Source organism: Platalea leucorodia (genome assembly GCF_965183815.1).
Source record: "Platalea leucorodia genome assembly, chromosome: 10".
Taxonomy (NCBI): Eukaryota; Metazoa; Chordata; class Aves; order Pelecaniformes; family Threskiornithidae; genus Platalea; species Platalea leucorodia.
The window spans coordinates 763,309-790,691 of NC_138832.1; the positions used below are offsets into that span (position 1 = coordinate 763,309).

Consider the following 27,383-nt stretch of genomic DNA (forward strand, 5'->3'; position numbering starts at 1 on the left):
CAGACAGCCGCCCACGAGGAGCCACTCAGCTGAGGTTTAAGGTCAGGGGTTTGACCAGTCAGCGTCTGCAGGGGCGAGAAAGGGGGTTTTGGCAGTGTCCATCACTCTCCTCCCTCCGGGCTTACTGCAGGGTCAGTCCCGTTTCCCGAGGCTGGTGCCAGCACAGTGCAGCCCTGCGGGAAGTTTCACGCTTGAACATCTTGGTACCTAATTTTTCCTGTTGCAATTGAAAGCTGCAACCCACCTGGCTGGAACAGGCATCCCGTGCCACGGCCAGGACAGGCCACCTCGGTGTTCCTGCTCCGGGGCGCCGCGTTCCCGCTCGCTGCAGGGGACGGCAACGCCCCCGGCCGCAGGGACGACTGCTCCGGGGGAAGCGAGCCTGTCCCGCCGCTGGCGCAGGGCTTACGGAGAGCTGGAAACAGTTAAGCGGCGTGCCTGCGTGCATGTGCGCTCTCGCTCCGGCTGTCTCGCGCGCTCCCCGCCTGCTCCCACCCCCGCTGTTCAGCCCTGGCGCGGCTGGGGATGTCCTCTGTGCTTCTAACGAGAAATTAGATGGCTGGGTAAATGAGGGCAGATTTTATTAGCTCGGTACAGTTGGCCTTCATAGAAAAATCGGAGGTCTCCAGCTGACTGCCTGCGGGAAGGTCTTTGGCCGGGAGTCCTCTCGCCTCCAGTGGATGGTGCTGGGGTGGTCGAGGTGGGGGATCAAGGAGGCCAGTGGTCATGCTGATATTTTTTTCTGCATTTAATCCACGGTTTCCAATGAACAAAGCCAGGATTAACAGCTTCTGCCATGGTGAGTCTGCTCGTGTCCCAGCTTTGTATTTGTATTAGGAGGTTTCAGCCAGCAAACATGCTTTTGGGGGGAGATGGGAAAGGCTGTAAAATGACCTTTTTTCTTGTCAGAGATTTCTTGAAAACAGTGTTTTCTTTTGCAGAGAGTCAGTTTGCTTTGGCTTTTATGCAGCAGGGTGAGGGAGGGGTTAGGAGGTGTAATTTGTTTTGTTGTTAAGCTTTTTTTTTTTTTTTTTTCCTTTTCTTGAAAAACAGACCAGATTTTCCTTTAGCTTCTTTTTTCCTTGAAACGATCTGTAGCTTCTGCCCTGTCGGGAGCGTGCCCCCGTGGAGGGGGGCTGCGGCGAGGTGCGTTGTGAGCCCTGAACCCCTGATGAAGGCAGGCAGTAGTATTGAGGGTGCGGCTGTGCGTGATAGGAAGGAGAGGGGAAATGGATGCGACGAAGTGCAGGCTGGTTTCAGTCGCAACGTGTGTGGCTTTTCTCTCAACCCCTCTGCCCCCCGCTTAAGATGCAGTAGGCGTAATAGATCTGCAGCCTTTTTAATATTTGGGCTTACTTCTCACAGAGTCAGCCAAGCTGGTGAAAGCGCGGTGGCTGCGCGGCATGCCAGCTCCTCCTAACCTTCGGGTGTTTCCTGAGCCCAAGCCAAAATGCCTCTCCGTGAGCCTGGCCCCCACCTCCTGCCAGGCAGCAAGAGTGGCCGCGGCCGCAGCCGGCGTTGGCCGGGAGCCCCGGGAGCGCGGCAGTGCCGGTGCCAGCCATGTGGCATTGCCTGGTGACGCTGATTTACTTAAAAGCAGTTTTAAGCGAGAGGAAAGGAGGGCACGGGGAGAGGAGGGCTTCAGGGCTGCAAAGGGCGAGCTGCGGGGTGGGGAGGGAGATGTCCCCCCGGGGCCGCTGGCAGCCGCGCTGCGGGCAGTGCCCGAGCCGTGCTGCTGGGCGCTGCAAAGGGGCTGGGGCTGCTCACCCAGCCCTTAACGCTCCAGGTGGGAGAGATCCCGCGGGCAGGGTGAAGGTCCTGCCCCAGTGTACGCAGACCTGCGTTCACATAAGAAATGTTACTTGGCTGCTTTTTGAAACTTGGGGTTTGTTTTTTTGGTTTTACGCCTTGGTGTGTGTTTTCTCCGGAAGGACTGCGGGGAGATGTCCCCGTCGGGGGGGAGGCTGCCAAGCGGAGCAGGAGGGCCATTCTGTAAACGAACCCCAGCGTGCCGTTTGCAGGCTGAGGGGTGGTATTGTGGTCATCTGCACGTACAGGACTTCGTGGTGTTAAAACCCTGAGTTTTGCAGAGATCTTTCTGATGTGGGATGGGATTTTCACAAGTTTAATGATTGGCATGTGCAGGCGTCTGTGCAGAAGTGCTGAGCGCTTTTGCTGCCACAGCTCCCTGCAGACCAGCTGCAGCAGCAGATGCAGGGACCAGTTGATAAGAGTCTGACCAAAGCGAACGCCAGTGGGCTGCTGGAGTCATGCTTCAGAGTCTGTAACGGGGGATTGGTGAGGCAGAAGAAGGAGGCACATGATTGCGCAGAGCTTGAGAAACACTTGATTCTGGCTTATTTTTGTATTGCAGCCTTTAAAAAGGGAAGAAAAGAGCCCTAAAGCAACCCTTCGTGCCTCTGCTGAGAAATTAGTGCCCATTTCTTCCTGCAAGGGTGCATTTCTGTACCATGGCTGCGGCAGTGCCTGGCCATCGGCTCGGGCAGCCACCGAACCGGGTGTGACAGCCCTGGCTCTGGGCTCACTGTCCCCAGGGGCTCGCAGAACTCCCACCAAAGGCCGCAGGAGCCTTTGCATTCCTCAGCTGGGAACTGGATGGGTTTATAATTCTGTACAACATGGAAAAGGCTGCAGAAAGACCACGAGGGAATGCTGCTCCGTGGAGTTCCTCTGGTAACACACACTGGTGTTTCTTCTAAATAAATGCCTAAAAACAGGGGAAATTCCCTTGTGTATTAAGCAAGTAATTATTCTTCAATGCCTGGATTTAAAAGCAGAAGGAGCTGAGGATAGCTCCTAAGCAGGTAGTGCAGGAGAGAAACCGCGGCAGGTTCATTGACTGGAGATGCAAATGCGCGTCAGTTGCAGATGCTGCGTTATGGAGTTGAGAGTGCTCTGCAAAGGCGAGAGCTGCTGCTGATTCTGGCTTTTTAGCAGAACTATTGTCGTTTTCCTTTGCCTTGACCTTCCTTGGCCTTCGGTGATGGCTTGTGTTGGGTCTCCACTGCGTGCGGTACAAGTGCTGTGGCGAAGGCAGCAGCGGGATGCAGCTCTCTGGACTTTAACCTCAGAGCATGCTGGAGGCGGGAGTAGGCTATGGGTGCATCGTTTTGTTGGTGCTGGGTCCAGTGCTCTTCCAAGCAGCAGAAAAATGAACTCTTGTTGTTGTCAATGTAAAGAAATGCATGATGCTATCCCTCCTCGTCGGGGAGGTGTGGTCTTGGCCGGTACCTGCAGTGTCCGACGCATGCCGTGCCCCGGCGCTGCCAAAGCGGTCAGGTGGGGAGCTCCGGCACCGCTGGCTGCCCTCGGAGGGACGGCGTCCCTTAGTCCAAACAAAGTGCGTGTGAGACCCGTGGGATGATCAACAGGAAAACAACAGTGAAATTTTAGAAAGGGTGGGGTACAGGATGGGCAAGATGGATTAATTTTCTTCAGCATCTGAGTTGCTGTTTTCATCTTGATTCTCTTCTGGGTTTCCAGTAGTGGAAATGAGAGCACCCAGCCATCACAGCCACTTCAACAGTAGAAATGCATGTATGTATGACACCATATATTCAATAAATTAATGGTTGGATAATTAGGAACCTTAAATAGGAGGAGGCACAACTCTGCTCTCTTCTTGGCATATTGCACAGGCTGCTGCAGAAAATGGTTATGGGCTTAGGTACCTTTTGAGAAGAAACCACAATATCTGATAAAACCTTCAGTCTTTGGGGAGGCTGTGCAAGCAGCGCCAGGCTCTTTGTAAACACAGTAATTGTGTTTGGACAGGGCAGGCTGCCCTTGTCCCTGTGAGCGGTTGCTCACTGGCTGCAGGCGCAGGGCTGCTGGAGCACGAGTGTGTGGAAGGGGGAACGCAGGTGGACCTGCAAAGCTCTACCTTTTCATCCCAGGTGGATGCAGTCTTTTTCTTTCAGCTGTTTGGGGTTGTACTGGGGTGTCTCGGCGTTCTTTGCTCAGTAAAGGGTAGTGACCTGCAGGCAGATCCTGCTGCTGCAGTGTGGTCTCTCTTACCAGCATCACTTGTTCCTCCTGGGTGCTTCAGCCATGCAAGCAACTTCTTTCTAACTCTTATCTGCACTGAAAGCTGCTCCCTGTCCCATGTACACAGACGTGCATTTGTAGAGATACAGGCAGCTCAGCAGAGTGAATGCCAGCCTGAAACCCAGGAAGGGAATAGCATAACTGGTGCCAAAGAGAAGACTGTAACCGTTCACCCCAAGTTTAGATCCGGGCAGAGGCAAGCTGTTGGCTGTGCCGGCGCTGACGGACCTTCTGGGGGTGGTTCACGGGGTGGGCTGGAGCCGGAGGCCATCTCTCCCCTGAGCTTGCTTTGCTGTTTTCAGACATGGAAACTGAGGTTCCTGCTGGGCTCCCTCCTCCCGTGCAAGGGGACCTTGTTGCTGCGCTCCCCGGGGCGCAGGAGGGGACGGGCTCCTGCCCTGTCTGTTGTTCCTCTGGGGTCAGAGCAGCTGCAAAACTGCAGGTGGGGGAGGCAAGGAGGATGGATCAGGGTCTTCACCTTCCTGGCCCTTTGTTTCTGTTCCTATCAGTGCCCTTTCCATCCCCTTGTTCCCACCAGACATCTGCTCTGCAGCTGCAGCACTCAAATGCAGGACGTTTAACCCCTGAGCTACTGCAGCGCTCATGCTCCCGGGGCGGTGTGAAGCGGAGGGCCAGGAGGAGGTGTCCTGAGGTGGCCAAAGGTGCTACAGGACTCTGAGGAGCGGAGATGCCTGTGGGGAGCAGGCATCTATAATGTCCTGTGGGATGCCCATGTAGGGAGCGCCTCACCTGGCTTACACACAGGTCTGCCTTTGTCCAGTCTGCCGTGCTGCGTGTGACCTACAGCCACGGAGAGGAGCAGCCACCCGCTCCAGGGGACTGGCCACATCCTCCTTCCTCCGGCTTGCTTAGCGAGGGGCAGGGGCAGCGCTGCCTTGCAAAGGAAAGCTGTCACAGCGGTCCCGGGGAGACCCCGGCTCAGTCTGTCTCTGCCACCTCGCCACGTTCTGCAGCCACGTCCAGCGGACGGCGTGTCCAGCAGCCCGGCTGGTTTCTTCCCTCCAGCAGCTGGTGCACCCCATGCCTCCTGAGCACGGAGGTTGGTTGCTCAACCGTTGCGTCTAAAATAACACCCCAAGGGAGGAAGAGACACTTTGCTGCTGCAGAAGATGAATACTGGCTTCTCTGGAGGTGAATGTTAGGCTTTGTTGTCCCAGAGGAGTGAATACTGAAAGGAGAGAAGTTTTCTCCCCTTCTTAAAGTAAAGAAGGTAACAACCATGTTTGCATTTTGCAAGGGCACGATGGAGCCTCATTTGTTGGGGGCTGATGTGGCTACTTCAGTGCTATCTTGCCATCTTTATTAAAGACAGCAAAGGCTGCAAACGTGAATTTAAGTTGCTCAAAGTGATGTTTGTGGAAGTGGTGGTGTTCCCTGTGCGGATCGGATGCAGCTGCCATCTCAGGTGCCAGCCTGCAAGGGAAGAAGCTGCTTTTTGGCTGGGTGCGGTGCAGAGCCAAGCTCTGGTGTTGCCCTGGACTTCCTCATGGCCGTGGTCTTACGGTCGCGTTTCTGCAGTGCAAAGCACACTCACTTTGGGTTGAAGGGGCCACATTTTGACTTTCTTTAGAACGGAAGAAAACAGACTTGAGACTGCTATTAGGCTCGTTTGCAGGAGAGGAAACAAAGCTTTCGCATCCAGTTGATAACTGGTTGCATGCAAGCCTGGCGCTGAGCCGAGATGCGAGCGGGGCAGAGATAAGGCGGGGGAGCGCTCCCTGGGGTGGCTGCTGCAGCGCTGCCTGGGGCAGGCTCCGTGCACGCCCCGCATGCAGCCGCCTCTGCCCCGGGCTGGGGGGCACCCGCCGAGCGGAGCCTCTTTTGTTACCTGGAAACTTTGCTTTGACAATAGAGCAGCAATTCGTCCGGCCTCCCAGGGCCCTTCCTTCCTCTCCGCTGTCCTAACAGAGGTGTTGCTGCCCAGCTGGGGTTTCCAGCCTTGCTGCCGTCTGGGGCACAGGGTGCTGGGCAGGACAGCCGCGAGTGTCTGCTGAAGCCGGGTACTGCCCAGGGGTGATGGAGAAGGAAGGGAGGGCACCCAGCCGGTGGCCGGAGGGCAGCTGGGAGCGGAGGAGCTTGGGCTGACGTTTGAGGGTGGTGCACGAGGTAATCCAGAAGCCCAACGGCTTTGGTCTCCCTGCCCCATGGGTGGCCAGAGGGCTTCTTGCCCAGGTTGTACCGGCCGGTGCTTGAGTACCGACACCCACGCAGACACTGGCCAGCAATTTCTATGCTACCTCTAGCATAGTTTTTACCCCCAGATTTCCCTTGTGTTCATCTGCACCACGCAGCGGCTCTCTGGGACATGAACAGGGTGGCGGTGGGCTCTGGTACCAGCCGGGGCTGGCGGTGCCACCGCCGTGCCGTCGCCCCCATGCGCGGTGCCGTCCCCGGGGGAGCGATGCCCCCGGGAGCAGACAGGGCATTTCGGGGCTGGAGGTGGTGGAGGCATTTGAACAATTCCTTGTTGGTGACGTAGCAAGGAGCAGTTCCCAAAACTTGTGAGACCTATTTACTGCATGAAGGTTAATTACGGAAACCCACTGCATCTGGGAGAGCATCCAACTGCGTTTGTCATTCCTGTCTGCGTGCCCTGTCCGTGCTGGCGGCTTTGAAATCTCTGCGGTGTGCTGGATGGTGCTGGGAGCTGGCCGGGCTGGAAACAGATAACTGGTATTTATCGGGGCTGAGTGCCAAACTGTGTGTGGACGGGGGATGCCCGTGGCTGCGTAAAACTCGGCGTGCCTCTCCTGCTCTGAAAGCCCGGGTCGGCGTGGGCAGTGAGCCCCGGCTGCGAGTCCAGCGCCGCGAACGCAGCCCCGGCAGAGCGTGGGAGATGGCGCGGGGGCCTCCTCTGGGAGGGGAGAGGTGCCTTCGGTCGGCACGGAGGGGTCCGGGATTGGCCCCTGGATGTGTTTGAGTGGGCTCAGTTCAGAGAGGCGACACTGATTTCTGCAGGCGCAGCACTGGGCGTCGCAGCCAGCGTTAATTCCTCTTCAACTTCACGTACACTGGCTGTGCCCCGGCCCCAGTACGTTCAGCAGCGGTAGGATACACGTTTCCCATGGGAGACTGTTGTTTCAGCTCACTTTTTCAAGCAGTGAAGGCACATACCCCTGGTTTGGGAGAGGTGTCAGGATTTTCTGTCATTTCAGTAAAAAGTAGGCAAATACTTCTGTTTACAGACTGGGAAGGAAAGCTGAGCTCCACTTCTGCATAGTCACTGTTGTAGGCAACAGTTTATTTTAAGACGGGATGGAAAGAAAACACACTAAATAGAAAAGAAAAAAGAGCGTTCCCCCGGCTAGCGCTGGAGTGTGACAGCCGGAGGCTCGGAGCTCCCGCCTGCATCTGCCGGGCAGCTGGCTTCACGGCTTTCCATTAGGTAACCTATGGGCAATTTTATGATGTGGTTTTCTTTTCACACACTAATTGGCTGTGTGGGACTTTTTATGGGGAATTTGGAAACTTGCTGTGAGAAGCTGGGATCCTGGGGTGTGACTTCTCGTTTTTTTATTTTTGATTTTTGATTTTTAAAGCGAAAGTGCAGAGCTGGGTTTCTGGGAAGTGGCTTTCCTGTCTGTAATTACATTGGCCTCCGGTGTTCCAGCTCGCTTGTGTTAGAGCTTTTATTGCATCTCCCGGGCTCTTCCCCATCCACGCCTGTGCCAGGTCAGGGGTGGGGTAGCTGCAGCCCCAAAAGCACTTGAGGGAGAGATGTCGGGCTCCAAACATCCCACGGCCAGGAGCCGTTCCCGTCAGAGCCGCCACAGACCTGGCGTGGGTCTCGCTGCTCCCCCGCTGGCGGGTTATTTCCAGGGAAACGCCGCAGTGCAGTGACTGTGCAGGAAGAGGAGTGGGGGAATTTTGTCCTTTTTTTCCACTTTCGCATTGGTTTTCATCCTTTTCTTCCACTTCCAGTAGCAAAATGAGAGACTCTTGTTGCCCCTTGTTGGGTACAAGAGATGGGGAGAGTGGCTGTGCGTGCCTTTTCCGTGGGAAACGCCATCCATCTGGGAGAGAAGTGCAGAGGCTTTGCCTGGAGGGGATTCTCTGGTGGCTCGTAAGGGTTGTGCACCATCAGGAGCTTTTTCCAGCAAGTGCATTGGAGCTGGTTCCCTGCTGTGGGGACATCCAGGCATTTGCTGAGGGCTCATCTCACACAGAGAGCTTTCTCTGAAGTGGGAGCTGTAATGAAGCCTCCCATCTGCCTGTCCAGCTGCATTTAGGAAACTGGTTAGCAGCTTTGTATGTGTGTGTCTTCGCTCCTCTGCTAGATGTGGGTGAAGGTGGCCGGCAGGTTGGTGGTGGTACTGACAGCTGGGGTAATGCAGATACGTGGACAGAGAAGGCTTGTGCACGTCTTCCTAGGAAACCCAGCTGAAAATACCAGGAACCCACCAGCCCCTCTTCCCCTGCCGCAGACTTCTGTGAAAGCCCGGGTGGAAGCGCTGTCACCTTTGTGTCCCATCTTCATCTGCTCCTCCTTCCTCGGTTAGGACCCACAAGAGTGGCTGGCGCGCGCGACTCGCGCCGTTGCAGAGCAGCTCTGCGGCAGCGGGTGCCCCGTGCATGGGGGGTGTGTTTGGGCTCCTCTGAGCTTGCGTTCGGGGTGTGCTGGAAGGTGGCTTTGTGGGATTTATCCTCTTGTTTCTTAGGGAAGCGCGGGGTCTGTGTGTGTTTATGTGCCTGTCTGCCGGTGTCGGCGTGCCTGCTCCTCCCGCAATACAATTGGAATGGGATCATTTCCGCCACATTTAAACTACAGATTGCAAAGATATTAGGTTACTCGTGAAAATCATTTGTTGGCCAGAGGAGGCAACGAGACCCTCTTCCCGGCCCTGCTGAGGGGTGGGTGTAGTGTGTGATGAGCCTTTATTAGACATCAGAGAATCGGCACAGCTGGAGATGTAGCCCTACTGGAAACGCGTCTCCATTGCTGCTGCTTGTGACTTCCCAGCATGGTTCTGCCCGGCTTGAGGCTGCGGAGGGTCTCCAGGCAGCGTCCCCCAGGGGCTCAGGCTGGATTTCCAGCAGAGGCCGCAGACAGGCGGTTGTGCTGCCGGCTGTCTGGTGCAGGGTTTGGGCCCCCCGTCACCTTGCCCTGGCAGTGAAGCTCCCGGGGAAGGCTGGGGACACGGCTTGCAATGGGTGACACCGTGCACAGCGTCTGGCCGTGGCCCTGGTGCTGTGGCCGCGGGCGGTTCACCACCCGCCTGTGTGTTGGGCAGGAGTGTTTGCCTGCCCGTCCTTTCCTGCACTTCCCTGGGAAAGCACGTCTGTGGGAAGGGCGGGCAGGAGAAGGAAGCTGGCCGCTGGCTCCGTCCAGGACAGGGACACTTGGAAACCTTTTCTGTGCCAGCGCTTTGATGTGGGGAGGGCTCCCGCCTGGGATGGGCAGAGCCCCCCTGCCCTTGGTGGGCTCGCTCCCGCTGCGTGGGGCTCCGGGGGGGGATGCCGGACTCACGGCAGCGGGCAAAGCCTGGGACCCGGCTCCAAAACGGGGCGAGGAGAGGCACGCTCCCCCTCGCCCCCCCGCCAGCCCCTGCGCTGGGAGGAGGCGGTGGAGGGGAAGGAAATGTCGTGCTCTGACTCTTGTTTCCACCGGGACGATGGGCGGCCGAGCTCAGTCCTGCGCGGGAGCATCCTGCTGCGGTCTGTGGCCCTGGGCCCCAGCTGATCCCCAGCCCCGCGGGGCGGCCGCGGCCACGCTGGGTGTCACACGGCTCTTGCCCGTCCCCTGGCCACCTGGACAGCTGAGCAGTGCTGATCAGCACCCCGGCCATGCTCTTCTACCAGTTCAGCCCCTCTGCCATCAGGGGTAAGCTCGGCACGCGGCTCTGCTTCTGGCTGCCCTTTGCTCTGCTGTCCTCTCTGGGGGGGACGCCGGACCCACTCCTCCCTGGGGGCTTTGGGCAGCAGAGGGTCAGGACGCCATGGGGCAGTAGTGGGTTGGGAGGTTGGTGTTCCTGTTCGTGGCTGGGGGCACCTGAGCTGCAGCTTCTGGCCGTGATGGCCCCATGGCCAGCGACTCTGATGTGAGCGAAGGAGGAGGAGAGCAGAGCAGGAGGGGGGTCTGGCAGGTCCATTGGCTGGGGGGCTCTGGGAAATGGCCATCCATGGACCCTCCCTACCCTGTGGATGCAGGAGGGATCTGCTCTTCAGAGCTGTCATGACCAAAGACCACTCACGGACCACGAGTCCTGGTGCCCTCCCGGCTGGACGGTCGAGCCGCAGGGCGCCTTCCCCCACGGAGGTGCCGGGGTGCGCGGGAAGGATGCGGTGCTCCGCAGGGACTGGGCTGGCCCGATCGGGCTCCAGGGTTGGGGTCTCCGCTGGGGTTACTGGGTTTGAGCCCTGTCGAGGGCAGGAGGGGTCAGACATGGATTTTGGCTGGGTTCGCGGCACGGCTGAGGACAGCTGCACAGTTTGGACCCAGATGCTGATGCTTATTCCAAACCTTCTTCCCAAAACTTTTGAAGTGTTTGGGTCCAGGGTTTTGGCTTAGTCCCATCCTTAACTGAACTGTTTGGTTTGGACTTCCCCCCCATGCTGTAGCTTTTTAATTATAAATGCAGCCAGAGCTCTCGGCTGAGGCTGTTGGTGGATGGTGATGAAATTGGGGTGTTTCACTGCAGTCCGCTCTGGGTGGGTCCGGCCTCAGTCCGGTCTGTGCTGGGTGGTGCCTCCGAGAGGGACGGGCGAGACCCTGATCCTGCTGCCGTGTTTTCTACACTTGAGGTCAAATGTTTGTTACTGTCAGAAATATAAATCTCAGCAGACTGATGGACTGCCGACACCAGGCAGCAGCTTGCTTTGCCTGTCTGAGCTTTGGGCTGTTTTCCCTCAAGTTCTGTAAATCTGTGAATTTCCCAGGAAATAGCACTGGCCATTGGATGGGCTCATCCAGGCGATAGCTGAACCTTGTGTGAGGGGTGGGAACCGGCTAGGCGGGGGGTGTAGAAAACCATCAGGGTTTTGGTGCCTGCCAGAATGATCGCCAGCTTGAAAGAAGAGGTGGGGTGGTCCAGGGTGGTGGGAAGGAGGGGGGAGAAGGAGAAGTTTCTTTGGCAGGCATTTCTGGAGGATGTTTGCACAAGACACATGAAGTGACCGGCCCTAAGCTTTCATAAGCTCTGAACTAATTATTAAAAATAAAGGTCTTCCTCTCTTGCCTGGCAAAGTTTTGTATTTGGTTTGGTGGGTTCGGAAATGAAATGTGTCATTGGGAGGTTAAAATTGTGTCTTGTGGCCCTGTCGCTCCTGTGTAACCTCCTCCTCTTTGCCTTGTGCTAGCGGAGAGGCTAAAGCCAAGCAATTTCTGCTCCCTTGGGCAGAGACCCCCCTCCACACGCAGGCATCGCTGCCCACCAGCATGCCCCTGGGCTCCCCAGTTCCCGTTTTTGCAGTCGATCATTTCCTCTGCTTTGTGCCCATGAAACACGGGCTCGGGTGCTGCTGGAGCCCTCCCGCAGCGGGAGCAGGGGGGGAACAGGCTGCCGCTGTGGGGAGCATCGCTGCTGCTGGGAGCGATGCTCAGGCTGGTTCTTTGCTTTCTTTCAGAAATTGAAGCCAAGAAAGCTTGCGACTGGCTGCGAGCGGCGGGATTCCCTCAGTATGCCCAGCTTTACGAAGGTGAGAGCTGCCTCCTCCGGCTGATCCCAGTCCCTGCCCTGTACCTGGTCTCATGTCCTGTATCTCAACCAAATACCAATGGTGCTGCAAGGAGAGCTCACAAAGCGCTGGGGAGATGAGAGGACGGAGAGGATTGTTTAGCAATTATATGATCATGTGTTAAAACTTCAAGCCTTCGGACTTGGCTGTAGCCTAGAGAGTCAGCCATGCCGTTAACTTTTCTGCATTCCTGAACTTTTCCCCTTCAGGCAGGGCTGCGAGGAGTCCCCGCGGCGGCTGCTCAGGCCAAAGGCAGGCAGGCTTTGGAGGGCCATCAGCTCCTCCGTAGTTCAGAGAGCATTTGCAGTGGGTGGGAGCGCAGAGGCGGCCAATGTAGGTAATGCGGAGTGTGAGCGTTTCCTCCCTCCCTCCCCGCTGACACGTCCTGCAGGCTCCTGCCCTGCCCCGATATGCTATTTGGCAGCAAGGTCTGCACTTTGTGAGTACGCAGCGACCTGTGCCTGCAGCAGACCGTGTCCCCGTGCTGCACGGCTCCCAGGGCACAGGGGATGGGCAGACCCCCCCGATGGACCCGCTCCCACCTCCTCTGCCACGCACCCACGGGCAGTTTGGTTTGCAGGGTGACTGGTGGTGGGTCTCGCCTCCGGCTCAGCTGTGTTTACTTCAAACCCATGGTGGGACCGCTGGTCCCTGCTGGGGGGGCCGGTGGCGAGGAGCGGTGGCTGCAGCCGGCCCCGGCTGGCCGGGACAATAGCGGGAAGCCTGGTCTCCGGTGGGCTGCAGCGATGGCTATTGTTCAGCTGGGCACTTCCACCGCCCCCCGCAACACGTGCGCAGGAGCCATGCTCTTGCCCCCTGGGTGATGGCTTTACAGGCTGCCTGCTTGCCTCTGGTTTCTATTTTAGGGGGCAGGCTCCTAGCACGGCCACGTGCGAGGCCTGGCTGGATTCCTGCAGGTGAGACCCAGCCCCAGGTGTCGGCCCCAAATAGTGCCTACAGCCCGGGGCGGCAAGGAGCCGGTGCTGGGTGATGGAGTCTATGAATAAACTGACCCTTTTTCCAGCCTCTCTGAGCAAAACTTTCCACATCCTCCGAGTGTTTCATTCTGTTTTTCTCCCCAGCTGGCAGGGCTCAGCGTCCCCTGGGTAATTGCACTCGATGGCTTCATTAACAGCCAGGCTTAGACACTTGTGGTTAATGGTCCAGGTCCTATGTAGCTGGTCCCAGCAGAGCTGTCTCTGAGTGCACAGAGATGAGCAGGGAACTGGATGGAGGCCCTTGGGCACCTCGCCACCCTCGCCTAACTTACGTGGAAAGAGCAGTGCCCAAAGACCCTGGGCAGGTACCGCCTCTGGGTGGTCCTCCAGCCACCACCCTGAGGGCAGCGAGCATATCTGCCTGTGGAGAGCTGACCCATGGCCTTTGAGGCATGCGGTGGGATTGAATGAGATGCGAGAGCTTCTGTACCACCATACTGGTACAGCTTTCTTGCCCCTGGGAGACCACTTGGCAGCTCCTAGCTCTCCCCAGGGCAGATCCCCTGAGGGATCAGTGGGAGAAGGGAGTCATTGATGAGCAATCAGTGCGTGTGTAATGCATTGCTTTATGGGCACCAAGATGTCTCCTGGGCAGTGCTAGGGAGGGGGCTACTCTCCAAAAACCACCATGAGGTGCCGAGGGGAGAAGCCGAGGAGGTCCCTGTCCCCCCTGCAGTGTGTGCAGCCATCACCCCTTAGGAGGGGCAGCCCAGGCTCCAGATGTGCTCAGCTGGGAGCAGAGCTGTGTAGGGTACCTGCGTGGGCGTGTGAAAGCACTGCAAAGGGCTGGTGTTTATTTCTGAATTGGCTCATCTCGCCCAGTGCTCAAGCCGGGCTAGCACCCCAGCCCAGCAGGAGCCTTTCCTGTGGGCTTTAACTGTCCTGGGCATGCCAAGGTCCCCAGCACAGGGACTGGGTTGTTTATCCTGCGGGGAGAAAGCGGTCTGAGGAGGGGGTGATGCGAGGGGTATCTGCTGCATGACACTGGTCCCCTCCCGGCACCTGGGCTGCCGCAGGCCCTCCTGCTCCCAGCCTGGTGGGGCTTATTTGCCCCCCTCTCCTCTGCCTGGCTCATCGCTCCCACCTCTGCGCTTGGCTTGGGTTCACCGCCATGGCACCAGGGCACCCCCAACCCCTCCACGCCAGTGTCTTGCTCTTGCTCTTTGGCGGCTGCCTCCTGGAGCTGTGGGTAAAAAGTGGTCCCTTGGGAGGAGCCGCTGCTGGGAGCCGGGGTCGAGTCCTGCCTGCAGCGAGCTGCCTCCCGGCCGCTCGGTGGGACCCTCCCTCTCTGTCGGTTCCCCTCCCGCAGCCGTGGCTGTCACGGGTGGCAGCTCCCCGGTGGCAATGTGATGCCCCAGCCTTCCTGGCTTCTTCCGACTCGTACTCATGGCCCAGAAGCCTCCCACGCCTTTTCCCTCTGCTGCTCTCTCTCAGCTCTCCATCCTTGGCATCTCTCCTCCTCTTGCTCCTCGCAGCATCTCCCTCCTCCCACGCTTGCTGCTGGCCCTTGTGCCTGATGGAATGGCTGGCTCGGAAATGGCCGGCTCGGAAATGGCCGCTGATTTTCCTCTCGCTTTTCTCCCCAGACTCGTCGTTCCCTCTCGACATCGGTGCTGTGAAGAAGGACCACAGCTTCCTGGACCAGGACTCCCTCAAATCCTTATGCAGGTAACGCTCTCTTGCACCCCTTCACTGCTGGAGGCAGCGGAGCCAGTGCAAGGACTTGCCCAGGCGAGGGCCCAGGGCAGCTGCCCGGGCTGCCCGCGGTCCCCGGGCTGATGGGGCGGTGGGTGCTGTGGGGTGCCTGCCTTGCACCCCGGCTGCGGCTCAGAGCCCACTCGGCTGCTGTCGCTCCCTCTGCCACAAGGAGTTTGGATACGTTAAGTCTTTTGAGTCGGAAAGCATTGCTGGCTGTTGGGTGGTGCCAGGGAAACGACAGCATTTTTGGTTTGAAGATACAGAGCTCCCAGAGAACAGAAACATTTCCCAGGAATAATTCCCCTCTTCGTCTGACTTTCAGGCTGTGTTTTAATTTCAAGCTTGGGTAACTCTGGCCTGTAGAGCTTGATTAGAAATGGATTGGTCAGAGCTGAACTGTAAAACAGCAGACGTGCAAAGAGAGACCCAGTTTTGCTGTCCCCGCTGCCCACGCTCTCCCCTTCCACCGCCGGCTGCCCTGGGTGGCTCCTCGTGGGCTGTGGTCCCCAGGGGTGGGAGCCACATCTCCCCGGGTGTGTTTTATGTTGCTTTATTTTGCAAGGATGCTTCATAATGTCTCTGAGAACGAAATGGAGTTTGGAAACCACGTCTCTGCATCAGAGTGAAGGGGTCCTGCTCTGCCATTGGCATAAGGCGGATTCAGGTCAAAATGCCTGTGGATGAAATCGTGTCCATGGACAGTTTCGCTCGGTCGTCAGGCGCGTGCTGCCTGCGAAAGAGAGAAAACACGCAGTGAGGGATTTGCTGAGCATCCGTGTAGTGCGAGGTGCTCCATGGAAGCTGCGCACTGCTAGTTAGCGCTTTGCGCGGGTCGTTAGGAGTTGCAGGTGCTCACAGCGGTGGTTTGGGAGCTGTCGGTTCGCGCTGTGATTTGCTTTGCGCGGTGCAGTCTGTGCTGGTGGGTCCCTCCTCTTCCCTGGAGCAACCGCTCTGTCGGCTGCTCTGGCCGAGGATTTCTGCGTTCACAAGCGCTCGCTGGCTGTGTGTGACGTTAGTCATCCCGGCGCCTGGCAACGCGGCCCCGCCGTACATTTTCCACCAGGACACACTACTCCTTGCAGCAGCAGGGCTCAAAATAGCTCCGGGAGATGCCGCTGGGTGTGTTGCTGCGGGGAGGCAGCGTGTGTTTCGGGGGGGAACTCTCCCAGTGCTGCCAGCGTGAGCAAGTGCTAAGGGGGGACCAGAAGGAGGGACCCCGCTGCCCCCATCCCAGTGTCTGTCCATCCAGACGGTCTGTCCGTCCAGACGGGCTGTGTGTCGCCGGGCGCTGCGGGTGACTCAGTCCTGCTTTGACTTTTGGGCCACATCATCGTGCCCGTGCCCCCGCACTGACTCCACGCCGAAAAATGAGCGCGGCCTCTCGTTGTCCCTCCCACGCACACCGCTGACGAACGGAACAGAGAAAGGGTGGGAAAGTGGGCTGTTAATTATTTGTTTTCCCAACAGAGAGGCTGCTGTGCTGGGCAGGAGGGGATCCCCTGCGCCGCTTCCTGGGTGCCTGGCAGGCTCTTGGTTTTCCCTCCCGGTGGTGGCAGCGAGGCGGGAGGTGACGAGAGGTCTCTGGCCATCCCACCCTGTCTGAGCTTTTGGGTCCTTTTGTCATCGCCTGGCTGGCCGCAGGAGCTTCTGAGATTGTTTTGCTCTCATAACCTGGAGCAGGTCAGCCCTGCCCACTTGCGGGACCAGTGCGGCTGGGTGGGCCACGTGGGGCAGGAATGTCCCCGGCCCCCCGAGCTGTCTCGGGGCTCCCTGAGGTGGCCCCTTGCAGTATTTGGCTCATAAAAAGTTCTAGAAGGACACTGGAAAATTCAGCTCTTCAAAGAAAATTAATCCCCTGGATGCGTCCTCTTCCCCCCAGCACACGTGTGCTCCCTCTGCCAGACTTCATGTATTTAATCCTGCCGTGGGATGCACTGCAGGAACGTGCTCTTGGTCGGGGGGCTTCAGTGGGATGCAAGAAGGGCGTTAGTCAAATTTCTGGTAAAATGTCCCTGAGGTTTGTTTTTGGCTGTGCAGACTGGTATTTGTATGCTGGACCAGAAGTGCTTGTAGTAGCATTCATGAAGGTCGTAATTAAAGTGAATTAATTGGAGATGCATTCACTTGTGTAAAGGAAAAAAACCCCAGGACTTGAAGCTGTAGGCTGGAGAAAGGTGAAGGGCCCGGCTGGGGGCCAGCCCTGCCCAAGGGCGCCCGGCAGCCTTGCTGGAGGGAACGGGTCTCCCCGAGCCCGCTGGGGTTCGCCCTCGGAATAGCAGAAACGCCCCCGGCAGCCCTGGGGCCGGGCTGCTCCTCCACGGCAGCAGGGTGGGGGTCACGGCTGCTCCCCGCAGCCATCGGCGGGGCCAGCTCGTGGCCGAGGCAAACCCTCAGCATGCGGAGAGAGCCGGGACGCCTGGCAAGCACTGCCTGAGAGGTGGCCAGCACCAAAGTGGCCCCGGCAGTGCCGTGAGTAGTGGGAGACGGGCATCCTTTGACGCTGCGGTTGTGGGAGAGCAGACGCCGGGCGCTGGGGTGGCTGCAGGCTTTTAGGCACTGCCAGGGCGTCCCGGTGCCTGCGCGGAGTGCCGCTCCGATGGCTACGCTTGCAAAATCCCCGCTGGCGCACAACCAAGGGCTTGTGCCACTCGTGCACTCGAGCGGTTTCTCCCCTCGGCTGCGATGGCCAAGGCGCACGTGACCGGGTGCCGGGCGGGTGGCGGGGGCGCGGGGCGCCTGCGGAGCTCTGCGGGCAGGGGCGCAGCTTGGGGCACCGCGCTGCAGTAGGAGCAGGCTTGGAGCTGCCCCGGGCTCCACATGTCCCTCTGATCCCCAGAGCCGCAGCTGCTGGGTGACAGGTGACAGCGAACAGCAAGGGCTCTAAGACAGAAACAGAATAAAAAAAGAAAAAGCAAGCACTGCGGCCCCAGCAGGGGCCAGGACCGGGGTAAAGCCTCTCTTGGTTTCTTGCAGGAGGCTGATGACCCTGAACACATGTGCCTCCATGAAGCTGGAAGTCCACTTTCAGCGTAAACAGGTAAGTCCTGGGTGTTCAAGGGCAGGTGAGGGGCTGAGGGGTGCGGGGGAATGTGTACGCACTGGTGGGGCAGCAATCCTGTGTTCAGTAATAACACTGGTGTGCTCCAGGACTGCCCCTGGGCACAGCGCAGCACCCAGCGCTGCTGTTCATTTGCTTCACTGTCTCGCAGGACGGACACGGCCCTGGAGGTGCCTGGCTGAATTAGCGGGTGCCTGTGCGTGCCCTGTGCCCCTGCACCTCGCCGAGGCTCTGGCAGCAGCAGCCAAACGGCAGGAGTTGTTAGACATGTGCTGGGACAGCCGTGCTGGTCCACGCAGGGCTGTGTGCCTGCAGCCTGCGCCGGCAGCCTCGGGGTCTCTGCTGAGCCGGGCTCTGTGAGCCCCGGCAGCATGTCCGCAGGAGGAAGCCTGACCCCGGAGGGACGGGTGGCACCAGCCTGTGTGTCACAAACAACAATTAATACTGGCATATTAATAACAAAACCCTAATGAATAATACGTTTAAAATGCACGCCAACTTGGTGTTTAGCATATGGAAATTATTACCTGGGTGTATCCTTGCTTCTTCCGACTGCCCTTATTTTGGCCTGGGAAGGAATGCTGCCCTGCGTCCCTCGCTGTGCTGCACTGCTGTGTGTGGCCGGGGATTTGCAGGGAGGCTCCGTAGGGGTGTCCAGCTGCCTGTGAGCTGCCAGAGGTAGCCTGGAAGCAGCAGCACGGCCCCTTAAACCCACTCTGGTCCCCTTCTGCAGCAGAGGGCTCCAGGAGCCACCAGGCGTCATTTTGCCATGCCCGAGGGCCATACTGCACTGGGGAAGGAAGGTGGCCTCCCCTGGGGTGCTTGTCCCAGGAGACCAGGGCACGGGGACATGCCAGCCCTCTGTGACTCTGACTGATTGATCGTCCCCTGTTGTTGACCACCTGCAGAATGAAGACTCCGAGGAGGAAGACCAGTGTGCCATCAGTGACCGGTGGGCTTTTCAGAGGGACAGCAAGAGGTGGTCGCGGGTGGGGTCCGTCGATGTCCTCTCCCAGGGCTCCGCGGTCCTGAGCTCCGCCATGCAGCCGGCGTCCAGCCGCGAGAGCGTCCTCACGGACCTCAGCACCAACCCGGAGGCCGTGTCCCTGCACAGCAGCGGCAGCACGGGCAGCACGGGCGGCACACTGGGCGTCAGGGCCGCGCCGCCCGACCCCCCGTCCCCCATCCACACCGCCGCTGCCATTGCCGCCTCCAGCTGCAGCTTGAGCGAGCGGTCCTTGCCAGAACAGCCCTCGAGCCGCAGTGAGGGCTCCAAGGAGAAGCTGAAGAAACGACGGTCTCGCAGCTTCCTGAAGAGGATTGAATCCCTCCGAAGGAAGGACAAAGAGAAAGCCGGCCCAGACGAGAAGGTGGCCCCACACGGCAGCATCACGGCCACACCAGGATGGGGCTCCCTGAAGGCTAACAGGGACCTTGCAGCCACCAAGGCCAGCTCCCCTAAAAGAGGAATATCTGCCTCTTTCCATGGCAAAAAACACTTCTTCTCGGTATCGTACAGGACTAACCGCTTGCTAGGCTCAAGCGGGAGCAAGGCGAACTCTGACCCAAAACACAGCGGAGTCTACCTGGAGGACTACGACACGGCCGTGACAGCCAGCGGCGACTGGGCTGCTGGAGACTGCCAGCACCGGCAGGCGCGCCGGGGGGATTGCTTGGTCTACATCCCCCGGGACCACAAGCCGGGCACCTTCCCCAAATCCCTTTCCATCGAGAGCTTGTGTCCCTTGGGCGGCAGCTCCCTGACCCACTGGAAATCCGGGAACGCGCCCGTCGGGCTGGTGGGAGGCGGCGGGGGCGGCAGCAGCAGCAGCGTGGAGGGCTCGTCCTCCCTGCGGGGCTTCAGCTGCCGGCGGCGGCGGGGCTCCTGCAGCTCCCTGGGCAGCCGGGTCAGCGTGTACGACAACGTGCCAGAGTTTGGCAGCAGCGAGGATTTCTGCAAGGAGGACGAGGAGGTGACCTATGAGAACCTCGACGACATACTGCAGCACATGTGGGGGCTGCAGCAGAAGGTGGAGCTCTGGTATAAAGCCATCTCCCCCGACCTGGCTGGGGAGGAGGGGGGTGAGGAGGAGGAAGAAGAGGAGGAGTCGGACTCGGGAGGGGAACCCTCCAATCTGCACTTCGAAGAGCGGTCCATGTCTGATGTTGGTACCTCTGCCAGCGACTTTGACAGCACGGGCAACTCTCTCAACGAGGCTGAAGAGATCGAGATGCGGGAACGCCGGGACTCGGGGGTGGGAGCATCGCTCACCAGGCCCTGCAGGTAAGTGTGGGCTGGGGCTGGGGCTGCGTCCTCTTCCCCCTGGTCATGCCTGGGCTGCTGCTGGTGTGCGGGAAGGGCTCGGCCCTGGAGCTGCCGGCGGGCTGCCGGCCAGGGGACCACCACAAGCCCATTCCCCATCCCCGGGGTGCTTCTGCAGCAGGGGTGCACAGTCCGTGGCTCGGGGAGCAGCACCGGAGCCGCTGCCGGCGGGGTCTGGCCGGTGCCCCGCAAGCCCCGGCGTGACGGTCGCCCTTTCGGGCGGCAGGAGCGGGGCGATGCTGGGGGACCCGCGGCGAGGTGCGGGGCGGTGCGGGCAGGGCAGCGCAGCGTGGGTCGCTGGTGCGCTCTGGCGGCTGCGAGCCACCACTGCCAGCCCTGCTGCTGCTGCTGCTGCTGTGCACAGGCTGCGACCTCTCTGCCTGCACAGACCCGGGATTAAATGTTTTTTCATTTACTAGTAACAGGTCTAAATGAAGGAGGCGCTCACTTCCAGTGTGCTCGTGCTCCCTTGGGCTTTCCCTAAGAAAACTCCAGCTGTTGCTGAATTCTGTGAATTTTCTAGGCTGATGCTGGAGGGTGATGTGCCTCCAGGCGGGCATGGAGGGATAGAGAGGGGTGTCTTTTTGCATTAGCTGGGAATGTCCCTTCTGCCCTTCTGGGCTTGGGGATGCACCAGGCCAGCTGGGCAGGAGCCTTCCCGGAGCAGCATGGACTTGGGAAGGGTTTTAGCAGACTCCCAAGAGAGCGCTGCCTCGTTGGGGTGTCTTTTCTTCTTGAGAAAGCGGGTGTTGGAGATGTCCCCTTTGCCATGGCATTGGTCTGTGCGGTGGTCCTGCAGGCATGTGTCACCCTGAGCATCTGAGCTCTCCCCAGGTCTCCCGGCGGGGCTTTAGCCCAGCACAGCCCTTGGGTGCTGGGGCTGGTGCAGTGAGCCTGGGGTGCAAGTGGAGAGGATGCTGGTTGTTTCAGGGGAACCTGCGGGAGGGAGCAGTCCTTTGAGGCAAGGGAAGGCATCTCTCATGCTCTCCCTGGCACCCTCTCACACTGGGTTTGTGAGCACCCGGGGGAGGAAGCCGCACTCGTGGCACTGGGGCTGGCGTTGGGGTCCCTGGGCTCAGCCTGGCTGCCACCATGCCTGCACCTTCCCCCAAAGCAGGCGGTGCTGCGGGGAGGGAAGGGCCCTTCACCGGGGTCTCCAGCTCCGCCACCGCCGGCCTTTCCCCACAGAAAGCTGCGCTGGCACAGTTTCCAAAACTCGCACCGGCCCAGCCTGAACTCTGCCTCCCTGGAGATCAACCGCCAGTCCTCTGCCCAGCTCAACCTGCTCCAGAAGTGCTCCCTGCTCCGTCTCACAGCCATCATGGAGAAGTACTCCGTGCCCCACAAGCAAGCCTGGACGTGGTGAGCTGGTGGGGAGAGGGACCGGGATGGGCAGCTTCGGTGTGTGAGGGTGGTGGAGAGGGAGGGGGAAAAGCTGACACAAAAGCTGGCTTTGCTCTGCGTGGCTGCGGGCATCCTTGCAAGCGTGAGCCGGGGGCTGACTCCTGGGCTTCTGGCATCATCTGCATCCAGGAGGGCTGCAGGCATTTGTGGGGCATTAAAAATGCTGCAGTAACGTAAGAGAGTGGGACAGTGGTTTCCTATTGTAGCCAAGTATTAAAGCATTTTGGCTTAATAGAAGGTGTTGCAGCTCCTGCTTGAAAGCTGCCTTGCTTATATTCAAAACACAGCAGAAGCGCGTGTATGTGTGTGTCACCTGGGGTCCTGCTCCCCTCTGCGAGGTGGCGCTGAGGGAGCCGTTCGTTGCAGTGACGTCTGTCTGTCCTACCCCACAGGACTGTGCCCAAGTTCATGAAGCGAAGTAAAGTCCCCGACTACAGGGACAAGATGGTCTTCGGTGTGCCGCCCATCATCAACGTGCAGCGGATGGGGCAGCCCCTGCCCCAGAGCATCCAGCAGGCGATGCGCTACATCCGCAGCCAGTGCCTGGACCAGGTGATGCCGCGACCGCCGGCCGTGGCTGCGGGGCGGCTCTGAGCCTGCTGCTGTGCAGCAGTGCTGTGATTTGGGGAAAAAAGCTGGCTGCAGGGGTGCTTTTTGCTCAGCTCTTGTGGCACTTGGTCATGGTGAAGCGGGAGGGCGAAATTGTCTGTGGGCACCCCACACCCACCGGTGTCTCCTTGGCCATCCCTCACTCAGGCTTCTCCTCTGGGTTGCAGGGGGCCGAGGCCTTTGGGGAAGGGGTTTCCTTGCCTTTCCCATGGGAGTCCACCTGGGCGCCTGCCAGGTCCGTGCCCGCTCTGCACTTGAGCACCAACCCGCTCTTCCCCGGCAGGTTGGCATTTTCCGAAAGTCAGGGGTGAAGTCCCGGATTCAGGCGCTCCGGCACATGAACGAAACCAGCCCCGACAACGTCAACTACGACGGGCAGTCGGCATATGACGTGGCTGACCTGCTGAAGCAGTATTTCCGCGACCTGCCAGAGCCCATCTTCACCAGCAAGCTGACGGACACCTTCCTGCAGATCTACCAGTGTAAGTGCTGGGCTGGGGCCAGTCGCCCCTGGGCTGGGGATGAAAGTTGGGGTCTCCCAGGGAGGAGGCATCTCTCCATTCATCTCAGAGGTGATGGAGACGGGTGGTGGCCCATGGGACAGACTTGCTGACCACCAGCTTCGCCCCGTGCCTGCAGTCGTGTCGAAGGAGCAGCGGCTGCAGGCGGTGCAGGCAGCCATTATCCTCATGCCGGACGAGAACCGGGAGGTGCTGCAGACCCTGCTCTACTTCCTGAGCGACATCGCCTCTGCGGAAGAGAACCAGATGACCGCTGGGAACCTGGCCGTGTGCCTGGCCCCCTCCATCTTCCACCTCAACGCATCCAAGAAGGAAAGCACCTCGCCGAGGTAAGGGTTGGACTAGCTCTGGCCTTCCTGCACGCCCCGTCTCCCCATCGCCCCTTCCCTGTCCATCCTGGGAGGAGGCCACCGAACCGGGGCAAGGCATGGGGGGAATGCACGTGCTCTCACGCGGCCTCCCATTGCTCTGCTTTGCAATGTGGGGGTCCCCCGCTCTGCAACACAAAGCAGAGCGATGGGGGGAGCTAGAGGTGGGTGGGATGCCCACCCGGTCCCAGCAATACCTGCTCCCCCGCAGGGTGATACATAAGCGAGGCACCATGGGGAAGCCTGACCAGAAGGACCTCAACGAGAACATGGCTGCGACGCAGGGGCTCTCCCACATGATCACTGACTGCAAGAAGCTCTTCCAGGTGGGTGGCTGTGGTGTGTCCAGCCCAGTGTTGCCCTCCCAGGTGCTGCCAGCGGCAGATGCGACCTCGCCGGTGTGGTGCTGGTCCTGCGGAGTCAGCGTGAAGTGAGATAAGGGCACCCATCCTCCGGTGGGGCAGCTGCCACCAGTTGGTCAGCACCAGGAGCGAAGCCCAGCTGCATCTCGTGGTGATGCAGGTCACAAGCTGCAGGATGTATGTCCAGGGAGGCTGTGTCCATCCTCCCCGCTCCTTGGTTGGATGAGGAGTTACGGTTTTCTGGCTGCCCAGGACTGGTCACAAAGTCAATATAGGTTTCTGAAGATCTATGTGCTCTTGGCTTGTAGGTCTCCCATGACATCTTGCAGCAGCTGAGCGGCTCGTATAGGACAGCAGATGCTTACCCCCATCCCCTGGCTGACTTCGTGTGTCAAGGGGAGAGCAAGGATTTACACTCCTACTTGGAGCAGAGCATCCAAAACCTGCTGAAAGAGTCGTCGGAGAAATTCAAGGGGTGGCTGAGCACCCCGGGGCCTGTGAACACTGAGCTCTCCTGCAAAAAGGTAAATGCCACTGCGTGGAGGGGAGCTTGGGGTCTCACAGGCAAATGTGTACGGGGTGACCACTGGGAGCCACGGGTCCTGTGGGCACCTGCCAACCGGCTAACAACCCCTTGGTGCTTGTTCGCTTTGGTGAGGAGGGATCAGCAACCCCTTCCCTGGCCAGGGGAGGGGCTGAGAGTTGGACAGCTCTGGGGTGGAGGGTGCTCTGCACCCAGCAGTCCTGGCAGAGAACCTGCTGCGTTGTTGTTAGCAGAGGAGCTGGCTGCCTGTGCCCATCCCATCCCATCCCATCCCATCCCATCCCATCCCATCCCATCCCATCCCCTCACTAGCCAGCAGGTGCCAGGTGCTGCTCCATGGTGGTGGGAGCCATCAGTGAAGCTACTCCGGGGTTAGCGCTTTGGGGGTCCCATGGGACAGCCTGCCTGACCCTTCCCTCGGCCCGTCAGGTTGGGGACGGGCACCCTCTGCGCTTGTGGAAGGTCTCCACGGAGGTTGAGGCCCCTCCTGCTGCGGTGCTGCACCGGGTGCTTCGGGAGCGTCACCTCTGGGATGAGGACCTGCTGCAGAGCAAAGTGGTGGAGGCCCTGGACAAGAACATGGAGGTCTACCACTACGTCACGGACAGCATGGCACCCCACCCGCGCAGGGACTTTGTGGTGCTCCGGTGAGGGCAGGGAAAGACCTGAGAGGGAGGGTTTGGTCTTGGTTTGGTGGATTCCATCTGGCCCCAGCCCGGGGTGCTCCTCCCTGGGCTGTCCAGGCTTCCCCACCTCCCCACTCCCAGTGCAGACCCTGAGGTCTGGGCAGGGGCTGCCCACGGGTGGGCACGCAGGGACGGGAGCTGAGCGGGGCTGCTCTGTCCCGCAGGCGCTGGCGCACGGACCTGCCGCGGGGAGCCTGCCTGCTCATCTCCATCTCGGTGGAGCACGACAAGCTGCCGGTGGAGGGAGGCGTCAAAGCCGTGGTGCTGACGTCCCAGTACCTCATCGAGCCCAGCGCCATGGGATGCTCCAGAGTGACCCACATCTGCAGAGCTGACCTCAGGTAACGGGGGCCCTTGGTGCTGCTGCATCAGCGGCTGCATCAGCCGCCAGGGAGGTTGGTGGAGCAGCAGGTAGTGGTGGGGCGCAGGAGCTGCTTGTCCTGCTGCTTGCCTGGCCTGGTGGCACGGGCAGGGCTGCAGCTCACGCAGCATGGTGCCTGCCTGGCCGGAGGGAAGGGCGTGCCGGTCTGGGGCCAGGTTTTAGCTGACAGATGGTTACTGGGAAAGGAGCCACCAGCTTGGTCTTGCAGTTCCTCCGGTGGCTCTGAGTGCGGCAGCAAGTCCCTTAAAGCTTCTGCAGAAAACACGTGGTCCCCCGTGGGTCTGAAGCATGGCATTGGTGCTTTCCTCTGTGGCGAGCCGTACTGGGTTGTAGTGGTGTAAGGATGGGCTGATACAAGGGCAGTCTGGTTGTCATTCTGGGCTGGCACAAGCCCGGTTTGGTCACAGATATTCCCCCATTTTGCCACATGTCTGTGGTGGGGAGCAGGGGGGCACATTCCCTTTTCTGTCATGTAGGGCTCGTTCAGCATCGCATAGCCCATCGCAGCTGGAGCTATGCTGAGTGCCTGTCCCAGAGCAAGAAGTGCTGTGCTGCTCCTTGATGCTGCCAGGGTCTTTTCTGCCCGCTCACCCTCCTCCTGCCTGTTCCCTTCTCCAGGGGCCGGTCTCCCGAGTGGTACAACAAGGTCTTCGGCCACCTCTGTGCCATGGAGCTGGCGAGGATCCGAGACTCTTTCCCAGCCCTGAGTCCCAACGGCCCTGAGACGAAGATCTGAGGTGCCAGGAAGATGCTCTGTCCTGTCTGGCGTGGACTTGCTGGTGGATGTGGGCTGGGGCTCTCGGAGGGGAGCACGGTGCAGGCAGCTGGCCGTGGAGGAGGAGGCAGAGTCTGGCACGCTCGCAGGCACATATTTATAAGCATCCTTTTACCCTGGGCTGGGCATTCCCTGTCCCACCATCCCTGCTGCTGCTTCATCCGCCCCTTGCTCAAGCGTGCTGCGCAGCAGGTTGTCCGCAGAGGTGAAGCTGTGCCGCCCGTCGTCTCCGTAGGAGGGGTTGGTGAGCAGAGGGAAGGAGAGGGGCTGTGGGCTGAACCCCAGGAAGGCAGCCTGCGGGCAGGGCTGGGAAGCAGCTGGCCCAGGTTGAGCTGGGTCCCCCCATGCGAGCCGGGAGCGGCCGCAGGGGTGAAGGTGTGCGGAGCGAAGCGGGAGGGCACGGAGGCAGGGGAGAAGCGAGCGGGGAGGACGGTGCCGCGTCCGTAGGTCGTAGCGCTGTGTCAGGAAGTGAGGGGTGGGCAGCGAGGGGCGGATCGTGTGTGCGGTGTCACCCCGCGGGGACAGCCAGGGAGTCGCTGTGAGAACCTGTTTGGTAGTGGAGGCGGCTGCTGTTCTGGGAGAAGGGGGGCTACATCTAATATCTAGGTACGTCTCGAGTGCCAGCCCTTGTCGAGTGGCAGAAGGAACATATTGCCATTTCCTTTGGTGCTGAATTTCATAGGAGAAGAAGAAAATCCCTCTAGTCCTGTGCCTTGCTCGTACTTGGCTCAAGGCCCTCTCATGTGCACTAGGTTTCAGTGGGGGCTGGATGGACAATGTTCCAAGGCAAGCCAGTCCCTTGAAACCAGCCTACCCATCATTTGGAGGGAGCAGGACACATCTAGAGCCCCAGAGCAGCTGCCCTTGTAGTTGGCTACAAGCTGGGAAGGGGCAATGCCCCACTGGGCCGGTTATGAGGAGGCACTGTGGGAGGGAGGGACATGGCCAGTGCTGCTGCTCCCAATTCCTTGCTGCTGTTGGGGTTCACGTCGCACTGCCCCAGGGAGAGGAGGAGGGCAGAGCAGCCTCGCCAGCACCAGCTGCACCGCAGCAGAGCTCTGGGCTGAAAGCTTTGGCCAAGGCAGGGTTGTGCTCATCCCAACTCATTGCACAGCATCTGCTTCCTTTAAGCAAGCAAAGCATGGTAGCCCAAGCTGGGCCAAGCGCGTGCCAGCTGCTTGGGCCAGGCTCAGTCCCGTCCTGGACTCTGCAGTAAGGCGGGGTAGTGGGGAGGTGGAGTTGTCCTGGATTCGCTGCTTTTTGGGCAGCTACAGGTGGCAGAGCCCATGCCCCTCCTGGGTGCAGAGCTGCCTCCCTGATGCTACTCCCTGCAGAGACGTCCATTCCCCTTCCCATCCCTCTGCAGAGAACCTGTCTGCCGTAGCTAACAGCACCCGGGACACGACCTGGTTTCTCCGTTCGGGCAGGGACCTAAGTTACCAGACATCGTTCCAACTGGAAGGCAACATGACCCACGCATGGGGCAATTCCCAGTGTCAGTTTTGCCATAACACAGCCTATCTGTCTCTCTTTTGGTGAACAAAAACAAGCAACCTGGCCTCTATTCTGTGTTTTTATATATATATTTTATATATATATAAAAATATAACTAACATTTGGGGGAGTGATTTTTCTCCTAATATTTTTTTTAAAACGTTTCTTTTTTCCTATCTATAAATACTTGTACAGTTGGAATATTAATATATAACTCCGGCGGTAGAGCTCAGCGCCAGGTGATGTTCACTTAAAAGACATGTATTTTGTATTTAAGGGACTTTCGTTTTTTTATCATATGCAATGGCAACAGATTGTTTGACTTGGATCGGGGCCGCTCTTCCCATCCATGTATTAATAAAATACTAACTGTATCTGCTGGCTGATGAGGAAACCTT

General features: G+C 59.2%; 1 protein-coding gene across 2 annotated transcripts; it reads left to right on the forward strand.

The window, feature by feature from the left end:
- Positions 1–527: 527 nt before the first annotated feature.
- STARD8 (StAR related lipid transfer domain containing 8) lies at positions 528–27,359 on the forward strand. 2 transcript variants are annotated; one of them, XM_082323393.1, is made up of 14 exons: positions 528–799; positions 11,653–11,724; positions 14,348–14,429; positions 17,433–17,496; positions 18,426–19,801; positions 21,029–21,202; positions 21,637–21,796; positions 22,137–22,335; positions 22,493–22,703; positions 22,954–23,068; positions 23,413–23,628; positions 24,078–24,295; positions 24,499–24,675; positions 25,335–27,359. In XM_082323393.1, the coding sequence occupies exons 1-14, from the start codon at positions 727–729 to the stop codon at positions 25,450–25,452; spliced, it is 3,255 nt and encodes a 1,084-aa protein (XP_082179519.1). In that variant the 5' UTR covers positions 528–726; the 3' UTR covers positions 25,453–27,359. The 2 variants fall into 2 exon arrangements, with proteins under 2 accessions (XP_082179519.1, XP_082179520.1); XM_082323394.1 differs by lacking the exon at positions 528–799 and adding an exon at positions 9,746–9,910.
- Positions 27,360–27,383: the final 24 nt, after the last annotated feature.

Excerpts from the sequence above, each read along its gene's own strand:
- STARD8 (XM_082323393.1), top strand. The coding sequence starts at position 727 with ATGCTGATATTTTTTTCTGCATTTAATCCACGGTTTCCAATGAACAAA. Across the intron at positions 17,497-18,425 it reads TCCACTTTCAGCGTAAACAG|AATGAAGACTCCGAGGAGGA; the intron begins GTAAGTCCTGGG and ends GACCACCTGCAG. Across the intron at positions 22,336-22,492 it reads CTTCCTGCAGATCTACCAGT|TCGTGTCGAAGGAGCAGCGG; the intron begins GTAAGTGCTGGG and ends CCGTGCCTGCAG.